Source organism: Conger conger, chromosome 7, assembly GCF_963514075.1.
Source record: "Conger conger chromosome 7, fConCon1.1, whole genome shotgun sequence".
Classification (NCBI taxonomy): Eukaryota; Metazoa; Chordata; class Actinopteri; order Anguilliformes; family Congridae; genus Conger; species Conger conger.
The window spans coordinates 26,055,834-26,070,408 of record NC_083766.1 but is presented as its reverse complement, the minus strand read 5'-3'; the positions used below and the strand labels follow the sequence as shown (position 1 = coordinate 26,070,408).

General features: G+C 44.8%; 1 protein-coding gene across 1 annotated transcript; it reads left to right on the top strand.

Annotated features, from left to right (window-relative positions):
• The first annotated feature begins 238 nt into the window (after window positions 1-238).
• On the top strand, window positions 239-14,575 carry hspa4a (heat shock protein 4a). The gene is made up of 19 exons (XM_061247489.1): window positions 239-629; window positions 2,429-2,486; window positions 3,062-3,202; window positions 3,921-4,043; window positions 5,785-5,884; window positions 6,546-6,679; window positions 6,754-6,998; window positions 7,340-7,416; window positions 7,961-8,112; window positions 8,514-8,620; window positions 8,760-8,893; window positions 9,905-10,086; window positions 10,476-10,568; window positions 11,115-11,270; window positions 11,827-11,952; window positions 12,390-12,497; window positions 12,611-12,730; window positions 12,841-13,002; window positions 13,172-14,575. The coding sequence occupies exons 1-19, from the start codon at window positions 523-525 to the stop codon at window positions 13,397-13,399; spliced, it is 2,553 nt and encodes an 850-aa protein (XP_061103473.1). The 5' UTR covers window positions 239-522; the 3' UTR covers window positions 13,400-14,575.

The window sequence follows — 14,575 nt, the reverse complement described above, 5'->3', positions numbered from 1 at the left end:
TCCTTTCAATGGAAATTATGTATAATAACGAACGTCAATTCAAAGCATCTGCACATTCCCTAATCTGCATTATAGGTATGATGCAACAATTGAACCACCGTTACCCCCAATCTTGCTGACATGAAGACCTGAAGATTTGCGCAGCGACTGCGCCGAGCTGATGCTCGTGAACTAACGGAACAGGTTGAACAACACGCCCTTGCTGTAGAAAAGTCCAGAGTCGTCTAGAACAGTTCAAACATCGCGAGAAGATTGCGAGATTCACAGGAGGGCTCCCGCATCAAGCAAGCGCCGGCTTCCATCGTGCAAACGGCAGATAACACTGAAGTGGATAATGTATTGAAATATTTGTATAGGTCCGGATTTCAAGTTGTTCTATATTTTTTATACATCGTTGTCGAGTTTGCGCATCGCTGTTTTATTGTTTTAGGGCACAACAATCCATTTATAGTTAGGTATTTTCTTATAGATATCTAGCTAGCAAACGTCTCACATTATCAATTAGCTAAGCTACAGTGAAAGATGTCAGTGGTAGGGTTTGATGTGGGCTTTCTGAGCTGCTATGTTGCTGTTGCCCGAGCCGGAGGCATAGAAACCATAGCCAACGAGTACAGTGACCGATCTACACCGTAAGTACAAAAACATTAATCTTACTGATTTACCTCTTCTATTCTTTTTCATTAGTAAGAGCCTTCTTTATGTGTTAATGGAGGCAACGGTGAGGTTAGTTTCAGTAATGCGGCCTTGCGCATTAGCTGCCCTGCAAGCTAGCTAGCGAGAAAAGGAGTGCGGATAACTAGAACACACGTGAGTGCAGCACATCTCAGCCGTTTTTGTCACTGATGGATACCGTTAGCTGTGTCATTAGCTAGGTGAAGTCTAGGTAACGATAACCGCTATTCATCGTCAGAATTGCACGTTGGCTAGCTGGGTTCCAAGTTAAGATGTAAAAATGCTGATGAAATTAAAATGGCTTTAGCTAACCAGCTAGCGGTCTGTAGTGCGTGGCCTCGGCCTTGGCTAGCTACGAATTATTGAGAGGCGGGTGGGTAGCTAGCTAGTTGGCTAGCTAACGACGTCCAGCGGCGTTGGAATTGAACGGTATTCAGAATACATGTCGCCTCATTAGGTAACGTTAATTAGGCTGCCGCAGGCAGTGATAACCTTTTTTGAACGGGTGATGAATGACGACAAAATAAAATGCATAGTACATTAAATGGTTAAATATGTTCTGTAGCTAGTTAGCCTATTGCCTATTCATTTCCAGTAGGTTGAATGTACAGATAGTTGGTTCTAGCGCAACGAGCTTCATTGGCTCGTTTTCGAGAGGGTTCGAGAGTGTTCGATGACAATTCGACTCCATCCAGCTACGTCATGAAACGCGGAAAAACCACGCTCCGTTGTGACGATGACGGTGCGATGATTGGCTTTGCTGTATTGCAAGCAATCTCCTAGCTAAATTCAAGACTTGAAATTAATACATGTGACGTTCACACATTCGTTTGCCGAACAATTGCCCAGAACAACAACTTGCTTGCGACCTGTGCTAGACACGTGATGCTAGATATTGTACATAAGTGGATGGCCCGAATCACTGCCATACTGTCAAAACATAAGGTGGACTTAATTCTGTTAATTTACCTTGAAATATTTGTGCGTTTCTTGAATCTCTTATTCAAACGCTATTGCATTATTGTTTTGCTTCATTGATGGGTAGTTATGATTTCTGTAATGATCCTTAATACCTTCATTGCACTGTCATATTACACCCACAGGATGCCGATTAAGTTTTCAGGTGCATCATTTCTATAATCCCCCAGTTTGTAGTCTTCAATGGCGGCAAGATACTGCACAGCCAACAACAACGTGTTTTGCAGAATATTTTAGCAGAGGGGCTTTTCAACACTAACATTGGGCTTAACTGCCAATTGCGTTAGGATCTGAAAGCGTCCTGTCCGTTCCAGTTTCCCGATGTACTAAATTTAATTTATTTGAAAGACGCTTTTATCCAAAGCGACGTACAGTAAGGCGTGGAATAGGTGGAAATATTTGTGATAATAAAACACGGCAAGTTATATAATTGTAGTACCTTAAAGATGTTAATTTCTTTAAAGGGAAATATTGATTGTAGCATTCTTGTTTTTGATTGTTATTATTAGCAGAAGCAGCAGCTCTCCTTGTAATTTCTCCCTCTGTGATGTAAGCCTTCTGAATGACCATGTGTTTGTGTTCATGGGTGTGATATTTTTTGATTAAGCTAGCCATGATTTCTAACACTTCTTCCAAGTCAAGTGAGCTTAATCTTCTGCCTTCTGGAAGTGATGCACTGGTTGTGAACATGTTGCTACAACCGCTTCCCTGGGTCCAGTTTCTGGACTTAAAAAATAAGAATAAAATGATTGACTTGTTTCTTCTTGTCCCTTCCCAGAGCATGCGTGTCCTTTGGACCTCGCAACCGTTCTATAGGTGCGGCTGCAAAAAGCCAGGTACGTCATGAAACCGAAAGCATCACCTGCAGCTGTTCGCCCTGTACGCCCTGCACGCTCATGGTGACTGTGGCATCATGGGATGTATTGCTTAGCAGACCATGCGTTGGTGTGCCTCGCCATATTGTTTCCCCTATCTATGTGGCTTATTCCAGTGTGTCAGTATTGATGTTTCTGCCCGGTTTGCATGCATGTGCTGCTGTTGTCTTTAAGTCATCTGTAGCCCCTCTTTTTCCATTGCATTTTGCAGCGAATTGGTGCCTTTCTAACTATAACTATAGCTATTTAATGGAAAAAGGGCTTGTGAAAATGTATTCTTGTGCAATAGAGAAAAAAAACTGCACTTGGTTGGTTAGTGATAAGATATGCACTTTTATATGAATAAATAAGGGGTATATGGCACAAGTCCTTTCCACTTCCTTTGTAGTACATTTGTTGTCCAGTAGATAAAATGGCACTAACCCCATCTGAAAAATCAGGTGGTCTCTTTTCTTTAATTAGAGAAATGCAGAGAAATTAACTTCCTAACATAAAGGCAATGCCAGTTAATGCCCCCTTCTGTTTTTTTTATCCAGGTTGTCACAAACTGTAAGAACACGGTTCAAGGTTTCAAGCGGTTCCATGGCAGGGCCTTCTCTGACCCGTATGTGCAGTCCTCGAAGTCCAGCCTCGTCTACGAGCTTGCTCAAATGCCCACGGGCACGACTGGCATCAAGGTAACTAGCAAACTGTCAACTGGCCAAGGCCCAAGTAATGAGTGTCTGGAGCCTGAGAGGTGCATTCTGGGAGCTGGATTATCCCCCTCAGACCCCTGGGTATTCAGCCCTCTAAACTTTGAGCTCCAAGAACTGCTGGCCTTTCCGTAGGACTGAATCACCGATTGACCTCATCCCTTTTGTATGTTTCCCTGTAATGAGTTGCTTGGCTACTGTGCAACAATTTGATTGAATTATTTTGGGTCCCAGATGAGTGTGTGAAGGAGACTTGAGTGTTCAGAAGTGCTTGTATCTCCTGCACTATTGGTCTCTGGTCCACCGCCGGCACTGTGGCCATTTTTCCCCTTGATAGGTGAAGATTTGTTGCAGGTTTTTAAATCGGAGGCGGAGGGGTCAAAAGCGTTTACAAAATGAGCCCTCTGTGGGCGAGAGGAATCACACTTAGCATGGCAGCTGTGAGCTCCGTTTTGAGAACGGTCCTTTGAGACGAGGAGTCTTGGAGTGTTTTGCCGTTTTACTACTATGGTTTAAAGGGGGTTTAAAGGTCTTAGCCACTTTTTTCCCCGTCTTATCGAATGACATGCAGTCTGTACTGTTAAACATATGTGCAACGTGTTCCGTTTAAATGGTGAAGTTCAGTGGTGAATGTTCGTATGGGATGGGGGACGGTGGCCTCGTAGGGCCAAAATTGTAAGGAACGTTGCTGCTTTGCCTGAAGGTGATGTACATGGAGGAGGAGAAGGTGTTCAGTATCGAGCAGGTGACTGCCATGCTGCTGACTAAACTAAAGGAGACTGCTGAGAGCGCCATGAAGAAGCCAGTGGCGGACTGCGTCATCTCGGTAAGGGCTTTTTCCTGCCTCTTAAGTGAAAATGTGATTTGTGCCTTTCGCAGTAGTCGTCGCCGTCATTGAAGACAAGATATTCCAAGTAATACCCAGAATATCACTGGAACCTCAGGGAATAAGCGTATACAAATGCAAAATTAAATGGCTTCAGAATTGCTGAACATGATATATACTCACTGAGTGCTAACGAACAACGTTCTAGATTGTGCTCTAGAATTCACTAAGTGAGTTAGGGGCCTTAAGTACTACAAAGTGTTGCAGGTCGATCCATATTGATCTTGCCATGCAAGGTTTAACCAGGTAACATCTGTGCACATGGATGCATATCCCCAAGGGGGACCGGGGCGACCATTTGCCCCCAGCTTTGGGACAGTCTCAATTTAATTTCTAAATGTAATATCTTGGTTGTACCAGATAAAGTTCTTGTGTGGAGAGAAATTGCATGAACGAGTCAACGACCAGCATAATAAAAGTTGAAACTGAGGCCATGAGACTTTTTTGGTAACTTGGTAACTAATCTCACTGAGAAATTTGAGTCTTCTAGTGATTTGAAGACCTGGGCAGTTTAAAAAAATAAAATAATAGTAAGAAGTCACAGCTTTAAGGCCACCACAACAATGTTTGTTAACTTGTCATCGTGTGTCTAATGTGGAGAGCGTAGGAAGGGTGCAGATCATTCCACTGATTATTTCCCGCCATTATTGTTATTTTGTATATAGTTAAGAACATGATTCTTTTGGGGGAATTGATACTTGACTGAGCTTGATGGTTGAGAATAAGAGAATTGGACAATTTCAAAAAAGATAAGAAAATTGTTTCATATTTTCATGTAAATATAATATGCTTTTTGAGTTACTTGTGTTTTTGCTAGGTCATTAGAAATGGGGAAATATTGCTTGAAAATTACTCACCGTACGTGATATCTGTATGAAGCCTGTTTGTTCATTGTGACATTACTTATTTTAAACAAAATAACAGAATCTTGTGTACTTGCGTGCAAATTTATTTTGTCAACGTGCTAAAGCAGTGTACATAAGACTGGAAAGGCCTTAAAATGGTTAAGCCACAATGTTTATGATTTAGTTTAAAAACAAAAGCTGTCATTTGGAGCACAACACTCATTTCATCATATTAATATTTTTGAAAGTGATTAATTATTCCATCATAGTGGCATAAATTAGTTGTGAGGTACTTTAAAAATATATATATCTATCTATATATATATATATATATATATATATATATATACACATCTTCAGGCCTCTGTGATTAGATCTGGGTTTCTGCCCAAGGGGGTTTGTTTAAAACTGATGTAGGCTGTCCAATTGCAAGGAAAAAAGGGTGGTTTTGTATTTAAATGTGAATGTTACTTGCTTCTTCCTACAACAATGTTTTACTGGTCATGTTGAAGACCAGTAAAGAGCAGGACATTCCAAGTCTGTGTTCTAGAACTCCATCGTTTCCAGTAGTGATTATAGTTTTAATGTAATGTTACATCCACATTAGAATGTTCAGCCAAGAACATTCTAATTGCATGTGTGTAATCTTGCACCTTAACCTTAGCACTGAACTCAAGGCTGTTTTGGAAACTGCAACATAGTGTTTTGAATTCCAGAAGTGGACTGTTATTTCTAATATAAATCATCCCTGCTCTGCAGCTGGCAGAGGGATGAGAGGAATGTGCAGTTTTGAGGTTGGGGGGAGTAATTGGGTGTACCCCCTGGCTCCTCTGTAGGTACCCTGCTTCTATACGGACGCAGAGAGGAGGTCCGTCATCGATGCCGCCCAGATCGCTGGGCTCAACTGCCTGAGACTCATGAATGAAACCACTGCAGGTACGCCCGGGCAGTGCTCACATCACACTGGGTTTGGGGGACGGGATTTCTGGCATTACTTTAGATGGTCGGCTTGGCTCTAAAAGGCATTTGTTTATTTGTATTGCTTTTTGGGGAGCTCAGGTCTCTTTCAGGGGAGCCAAACTGCCTGTAGCTCCCCGTATTTGAAATGCTGGATCCAGGATGCCTGTGCTCCTTGGAGGTCTTCAAATGTCAATGGAAAAAATGTTGATTGTTGATGTTTTTTTGGCAATCATCCTCAATAGATAGAATTTTTTGTTGTACCAATGGCTTTAAAATCGGATCTTGGGTCAGAATCCATATTCTAATCTGAATAGTTTAAAATGGGATTAGATTGCAGTTACGTGTGATCTGATCCTGGGACAACTTAAATTTCTCAGTCACGCTGCTGTATTGATGGTCTTGAACACTACTGTGTGTTAGCCTGCTGTGCAGTTTTTATGGATCTTTCAGTTTGGTGGAAAATAATTTGGTTGGTCTTTGGTTGCGCGAATAACCCTGAAACTAGTGTGTAGCAACCACCAGGTCCGTGTAGCAGGAGAGAACTAAGATATGGCCAAGGAGAGGAGCAGCCAGTTGTACGATCAGCGGTGGCTAGCTGTCTGTCAGCAGGGTGTAATGGCGCTCCGTGTCCGTTTAGTGGCGCTGGCCTACGGGATCTACAAACAGGACCTCCCCGCTCCAGAGGAGAAGCCCCGGATCGTGGTGTTTGTGGACGTGGGTCACTCCGCGTACCAGGTGTCCATCTGCGCTTTCAACAAGGGAAAACTGAAGGTGAGCGCCGTCGTCGGTGCGCTTGTGCTTCTGGGTAATGTGCGGGCACGGGGCTCACGCGGCCTGCCTTTCAGATCCTAGCCACGGCGTTCGACGCCGAGCTCGGCGGGAAGGACTTTGACGAGCTGCTGGTCCAGCACTTCTGCGAGGAGTTCAAGCAGAAGTACAAGCTGGACGTGAAGACCAAGCCCAGGGCCCTGGTGCGTCTCTACCAGGAGTGCGAGAAGCTCAAGAAGCTGATGAGCGCCAACTGCTCGGACCTTCCCATCAACATCGAGTGCTTCATGAACGACATCGACGTCAGCGGGAAGTTCAACCGGTAGGCGCATCCTGATTGGTGTTAAAATCCCATTAACGAGTGCTTTGTATGTGTGTGGGCGGGGGTTGGTGTTGGTGTGTCTGTCGATGTCTGCGTGCAGTGCGATAGGGTGTGGGTGTGGGCGGGGGTTGATTTCGGTGTGTGTGTGCGCTTGTGTGTGGGAATAGGGGGAATACTGTATGTGAGTGGCAGGAGAAATGGTGTATGCGTGTCTGTCTGGAGGGCCGAGTGTTTGTATTTCCTAAGGGGCACGCGATGCTATCATTCATGAAAAGGCACGGTGACGCAGCGTGCGGCATTAATACGGCTGCTATTAATACCCTGTTACCGCCGTGTTCCAGGGGCTCGTTCGAGGAGATGTGCGCTGGGCTGCTGGCCAAGGTGGAGGGCCCTCTGCGCAGCGTCATGGAGCAGGCCAGTGAGTAACGCGCTCTCTCTCCGGGGCCCGGGCGCGGATCGCGTGTCTCGCCCGGGACGGGACGGGGTGTCTGTCCCTTCTTTAAAGAGTAATCACTTTTCAGTTTCAGCTTTGGAAAAATCTGTTTCAGGTTGGGTTGAGTAGATAGTCATCTCATTTGCAGATTAGTCGTCTCTAACCAATCAAATGCTGGCAGTGCTCTGTGTAACAGCTGCCTGTCAGACTTTTAAAACAACCTGTTAAACATGAACGGACAAATTTGTGAGCGTCAACAATTTTACGACTCCATTTAACATCTGTGTGACAGAGGTAGGGCACTCTGGGATATTCTGACATCACAATTGGGGCGGGGCCAGAGTGGACTGCAGAAAGTGTTTTTTTTCCAAGCATAGGGCAGCAGAACAGTGTTTTATGCCAAAATGTCTTTATTATTTCATAAATGCTTCGCCGTAAAGTAGGCATACAAACATGTTTACGGCAACAAATAAGAAAGCTGAAAAGCCCCTGTAATGGCCGCTTGCGTGTCCCCTCCCTCCCCGTGCAGAGCTGAGGAAGGAGGACATTTACGCGGTGGAGATTGTGGGCGGGGGCTCCAGGATGCCGGCGGTGAAAGAGCGAGTCAGCAAGTTCTTCGGGAAGGAACTGAGCACGACCCTGAACGCTGACGAGGCCGTGGCACGGGGATGCGCCCTGCAGGTCCGCGCTCTTCTTCCTCTTCCTCTAGAAAACCGTGCCCTTGGGAAATAGGGGGGCAATCTTTTGTTTGAAGGAATACACACTCGTGATGGGATAAGGGAAAAAAATAAAATTAAAAAGCCCCATTGCATTTCTTGCATTTTTAGTCGTATGGTTTCCACATTTTTCTTGCTGTGGTTTCCATGACGAATTGGTTAATATTTGAAAAAGAGAAGAATCCCAAGGAGAGATCTTGCATTTCAGTAAGGGCAAGCAGTGAGTGTTGTATAAGCCTGATTTGTAATGTAACTCTAGGTACATCCTGAGCAGTTTTTCCTTTGGCGCATTTTTAGTCGTTCTTGTTGTGTTTGGGGCTGTGTGGTGTATTTGGATGGTTCTTCATCTCCCTTCTGCCTCCGCAGTGTGCGATCCTGTCCCCTGCGTTCAAAGTGAGGGAGTTCTCCATCACTGATGTGGTTCCCTACCCCATTTCCCTCAAGTGGAACTCCGCTGCAGAAGAAGGCCTGAGGTAGGACTTCTCTGCATCATGTCTTTAAAAATAGCTTTGCGTTCATACAGTTTAAGTTTAAATCCCTGGCACGCTGATGGCGATGCTGAACGTGATGTAAACTGTGGTGACGCTGTGTGTGTGTTTCTCCCATGTGCAGCGATTGCGAGGTATTCCCAAAGAACCATGCAGCTCCGTTCTCCAAAGTGTTGACTTTCTACCGCAAGGAGCCCTTCTCCCTGGAGGCTTACTACAACACTCCTAAAGAGCTCCCGTATCCCGATCCCACAATAGGTACGGAGACGTCCATGGAAGCGAAGCGTGTTCTCCTTTTCTTTTCTTTTTTCTTTCCCTCTACCCACTAAGTGGGCTGCTACTCCTGTACTCCTGTAAATTTCCAGTTCAACCCTAATTTGACACACTGAGCTCTACTAATTTGCAGCGCAACGTGATCTCTAGCGGTTGAATGAGGTGCGCTTTGTTATGGCGGGAGAGAAAACGGGAGATCAGAATTGGGCAGCCCTGCTTTAACCGTCTAAAATACATGAGTCTATTCCAGCTGAGGTAGAACCAAGGAAGTATGTAAAAAAAAAAAAAAAAAACTAAGTTATTAAAAATATTGTAGCCAATGTAATCCGGAGCATTATTGGGTTTGTGGAGATGTGCGCTTGAATATTGTGTGGTTCTATACTGTATGTACATTAAAATCCATGAGTTACATAAGAGTAAAGGCCTTGCCTTCACATTTTTTTTAAATGCAGAGACCGCAGTACCAGCCTGAACAAGTTACATTCTATAAGTTAACAGCCCTGAAGTATTTATGGTTGTTTGCCAGAGAATTATGGGTAGGATTGAAATCCTCATCCAAGATGCTCCAGTATGCTCCTGCTGATCTAAACTGAGCAGAATCCCTGTTGTTTTTTTAATGAACCTGGAGCAGAAGAAAGTATTGAAGTCCGTATTGAAGCAGACTCTTCTCACCGCGGGAGGAATATCTTGGTTTCTGTAGGGTGAAGAGGCTTGGCTATGCACACAGGAGCTCGATCTCGGGCTTATTCAGGGCAGGGCTGTTACACCCCCCCCCCCCCCCCCCCCCCCGATTCCTTTAATGCTGGAGAAAGGGTGAACCTTTGCCAAGTTTGAGACTTGGCTGTCGATGAAACTCTCGACCTTCCGGTGTCTTTCCGGAAGGGAAATTGAAACCACAGTGGGGTCCCTTGAGTGAGTGAGTGAGTGAGCGAGCGTGTGAGAAGTAACAGACTGGAACGTTGCCCTAACGGTGTTGTGGCGGCGATGGTTTTTCAGGTCAGTTTGTGATCCAGAAGGTGGTGCCCCAGGCCTCGGGGGAGAGCTCCAAGGTCAAGGTGAAGGTCAGAGTGAACATCCACGGGGTGTTCAGCGTGTCCAGCGCCTCCCTCGTGGAGGTCCAGAAGTCTGCCGAGGGCGAGGAGCCCATGGAGACCGACTCAGCCGCGAAGGAAGACGAGGTACCCCCCGCCCCCCGATAGCTGCCAGTCGCCAATATCCGTGCCTGATTCTCACCTCACGTCGGAAATGAGGCCACAGTTTCGCCGAATAACAAGTATCTGTCATAGTTCGAAGAAGCCTGTCTGCATGTCCGAACACAGTGCTGTGAATAGGGAGGCTCCAGTAGCACTGTAATGCTTTATAATTGGTTGTCTGTGAACATCGCCTCTATTGAATAACCTGGGTGTGTCAGTCTGCGCAACAGCTTCAGCTTTGCGGTTGGGCCTGTAGGTGTTCTTGGCTTGTGTCCTTGGAAGAGGAGACTTTGTCATTGTGGTGAGGGATGACTGGGTTTTTTCATTATCTTTCTTTTTTTTTTTTTTTCTTCCTCCTGCTTTGCCTTTCCAAGAACAAAATGCAGGTTGACCAGGAGGAACAGAAGAATCAAGGCGACAGCCAGAAGGAGAATGAAGACAAGAAGTCCGAGACCGAGGAAATGGAGGTTGGAGAATACCCCCCCCCCTTTTCTGGTGGATTATTGGTCTAATCCTGCATTGCTTTGTGGGATTTATTTAACCAGGAATACCCCCATTGAGACCGATCTCTCTTGGACCTGACACAAAACACAGTTATCCAAAAAGACAGACAATCACAAGTTATAAACAATGAATGGAGAATTAAATATGAAAGTAATTAGAAAGCAGAACATCGTTTAAAAGCAGAAGCATACTTCAATCACTGAGTCATGAACTTCAAATCAGCAATTTATATTAATTTGTCTTTTTTTTCCAGTTTCAGCGGTAAAGTGCAAAATATCTGAAACCAAAACTTTCCAAATTCAGTTGAGGGATGAAGGACTTAAAAGTAATTACATTACAGGAACGAACCGGATCCTTTGTGAATTAGTTCTATATAAGCTCCAGTAATGCTAACTTGTGTGTGCGTACAATTGTCCAAGCTCAGAGTGAAGTATTCAGAGCAGGCATTTGCTGCTGCACCTCTAATGCAGAATTGATGATGATGATGATATATCCGTCTTAAATCCCAGACCACAACAGAAGAGGGGAAACAGGAGAAGAAAACTGACCAGCCGCCGCAAGCTAAGAAACCCAAAGTCAAAACAAAAACCGTCGACCTGCCCATAGAGAACTCTCTGCACTGGCAGCTGGCCAATGACATGCTCAACCTCTTTGTTGAGAACGAGGTAAAGTAGTGTGTACCAAGAGGAATAACTTGAGTGAAGGGCTTTTGTAGATGCGTCTTTGCTGTCCGCCCCCTCCCACCACAGCCCACCTCTCTCCCACCAGTGCCAGTAGGCGTATTCTTAAAATCCTTATTTGGGGTCACAAAGCTTACAAACATTCTGCTCAGTCCAAGTATTAATATTATTTTGGGTTGAATGACACTGTGCTCAGATATCACAGAGAAATGCATTTCCTTGTCCATTTGACATGTAAAGCGAGTTTGTGGCTCCGTCAATTTTAAAACGGCCTATTAACGGACACGCCTTGAAGAAATGTAATCTTATCAAAACTGTGTGATTGGGACTCCATACTAGCTAGATCAAATGACAAAAAGACAAAAGCCAACCCATGAAAACTTATGACTAGCAAAGGAAGTATTATATTATAAGTGCATCATAATGATGAGACTAGTGTACCAGCCTAATAAAAACCATGGGTAACCCAGATAAACAGCAAATTATAGTGACACATCCTGAAAATGGGTTTTTAATTGTCTTTTTTCTCCTTTTGGCTCAGGGCAAGATGATCATGCAGGACAAGCTGGAGAAGGAGAGAAACGACTCCAAGAACTATGTGGAGGAGTACGTGTACGAGATGCGGGACAAGCTCCACGGGGCTCTGGAGAAGTTTGTGAGCGAAGCCGTGAGTGTTGCCACCCCGTCGCCCCCGTTTCTGCACACCGGTCTGCTCTTCAGTCGCCTGCTTCTGCAGCCTAAACATGACACATTAACCCCCCTCCCCCTCTCCTGGCATTGACACAACTCTGGTCGTCATGCTGACAAACATCAATAACAGGCTCCAAAAGCAATCAAAAGCCTAGAATCAAAACTACTGAAAACTGGAAGCTTTTTGTTATACCTAGGGGATGGATGAATTCATACTTGTTGTGTATGTCGCTCTGTGTAAAGAGTCCTTCAAAATGTCAGTGAAAGCACAAAGCCTTTGCATTTCTGTCGCTAACCATTAAAAACTGTCAAAGGGGGTATGGCGTGTTGGTGAGATGTTTGACTGCAGTGACGAGTTCAGCATCTGATCTTTTGTACTTTTTTGCTTTTGCATTTCTAAACCCTCTGATATAGGAACGCGACGCTTTTTCAATAAAACTCGAGGACACCGAAAACTGGCTCTATGAAGAGGGAGAGGACCAACAGAAGCAGGTGTACATCGACAAACTGGCTGAACTAAAGGTAGTGTCATCTCACGGACATTTATGTATAAATAAACAAGTCGCCTCGGTTACAATATAAACACGCTGGTGTAGGGGGGGATTGAGAGGAATGTTCCGGTTGTTTGCCTGCAGAAACACGGCCAGCCCATCCAGGACAGATACATGGAGGCAGAAGAGCGGCCCAAGGCATTTGAGGAACTCGGCAAACAGATCCAACAGTACATGAAGATCGTCGAAGCCTTCAAGACAAAGGTATGCTGGCACTGTCCGCATCGTCATGGAAATGACCCAGCAGTGTAAGAACCATCAACTTGATTCATTTGTTGATTCTTGGTAACGTTTCTTTATTCTTAATGTTTCAGGATGAGTTGTACGAGCACTTGGATGAGGCTGACGTCACTAAGGTGGACAAGACGGTGAACGACGCCATGATCTGGATGAACAGCAAAATGAACCAGCAGAGCAAGCAGGACTCCACCGCCGATCCTGTGGTCAAAGTCCGAGAGATTCGAGCCAAAACGAAGGTACGGTTATCGTTCCGTCACCTGCTAATTGTACATCTAGACTTGTCTTGGTGACTTTGTATCAAACAAACTTGGACAACTAGACTATTGTTTTGGGGTGACATTGCTGAAAGTATGGTCACCTGCTAACCGGGTACATCCTCCCTTTCACCCCTTTCACCCTACACAGGAGCTGTTTTCCGCCTGCAACCCCATCGTCACGAAACCCAAACCCAAGGTAGAGCTGCCCAAGGATGAGAAGTCCGGGGAGCAGAACGGGCCGGTAAATGGACAGGAGAGCGCGGAGGCGCAGCCGGCCAGCCCCGAGAAGGGGTCCGCGGCCGGGAACGCCGGGAACGCCGGCCAGCCCGCCCCCGAATCCACGGAAGGCAAGCTGCCGGAGATGGACATTGACTAACCGCCATGCGCGCCTCCCTGCTCGTCTCGGGCCCAGTGAAACGCCCGGAATATTAGCCCCTTCGACCATTATTTGATGTTATTTAGGCAGTCTGATTCCTTCCAGTAATACTCTACACAATCTGCCGTCATGGCATGTTCCTCTTTTTAATTTTATTTTATTTTTTTGTTATTTTGTTTAAAAAGATTTTTTTTTCTCGTTTTTTTTGGAAAATAAATTTACTGCATATCAATCAGCCTGCTGTGTGACATCAAGATGTGAGTGCAGGGTGGAGCCTCGCCCTCCTGTGTGTCGTCGGCACGTCCGGTTTCATAAGTTGTTTTCAACATCTCATCGCCTCAGCTCTTATTACCGCTGTTTGAGAATGTCAGCTCCAGAAGTACTGAGTAAATTAGAAAATAGAGTAAATTATATGTTCAGGTTTATGTGTTTATCCTACCCCCCCCAACCACCCCCCCCCTTAAAAGGCACCTAGGGTGGTTCTCCCTGGAAACCTGGTTAAAGTGTTTTGGTGGGTTTTGAAATCTAGTGGCGATTTGATCCAATCAAACACTTTTCCCCTGGTTTTTATCGAAATCCACGGTGACTTTTTGTCCAGTAACCTTAAATGAATGTCAGTCGCCAATTCGGTACATGTTAAAAAAGTTAAAGATCAATTATCTGAGAAAAGCCCTATGTGTCCTTTAAGGTCATGGAAATGTTGGATTGATGTTTGTAGCACTGCAACTGAAAAATGTAAGACAAATGGAAAAAAAAAAAAAAAAAATCAATGTTGATATCGTATGGGAAATAAGCGCAAGACCGCAGAAATATTACTCTAGCAACTGTTCATGGAATGTTGAATCTGAAAAAATTGTTACTGTAAGACAGTATTTTCAATGTTTGAAGGAAATTTCTGGTTGAGCAGGTAACCTTGGTTTAATATGAATGGCAGCAAAAGATAGGGTGATTCTTCCCCCCCACCCCATTCACCTTAACTAGGTATCTGTATAAATGTGGGAGGTTTAAGGCGTTTGTCAAGTGTAAGACTACTACAACAGTAAGGTTAAAAGGAAAAAATAAGTTCATATTTTTTTTTGACTTGGACTGTGGTGATGGGATTCCTTTCTGTAGATCTGTGTGTTGTTTCCCGAACAAAAAGCATTTCAGCTGAACTATAAAAAAGCGAAACCTGAA

Bases quoted from the DNA above. Each gene is read 5' to 3' on its own strand.
- hspa4a (XM_061247489.1), top strand. From the start codon at position 523: ATGTCAGTGGTAGGGTTTGATGTGGGCTTTCTGAGCTGCTATGTTGCT. The intron at 7,417-7,960 runs GTGAGTAACGCG...CTCCCCGTGCAG, and splicing joins CAGCGTCATGGAGCAGGCCA to AGCTGAGGAAGGAGGACATT. The intron at 10,569-11,114 runs GTTGGAGAATAC...CTTAAATCCCAG, and splicing joins CCGAGACCGAGGAAATGGAG to ACCACAACAGAAGAGGGGAA.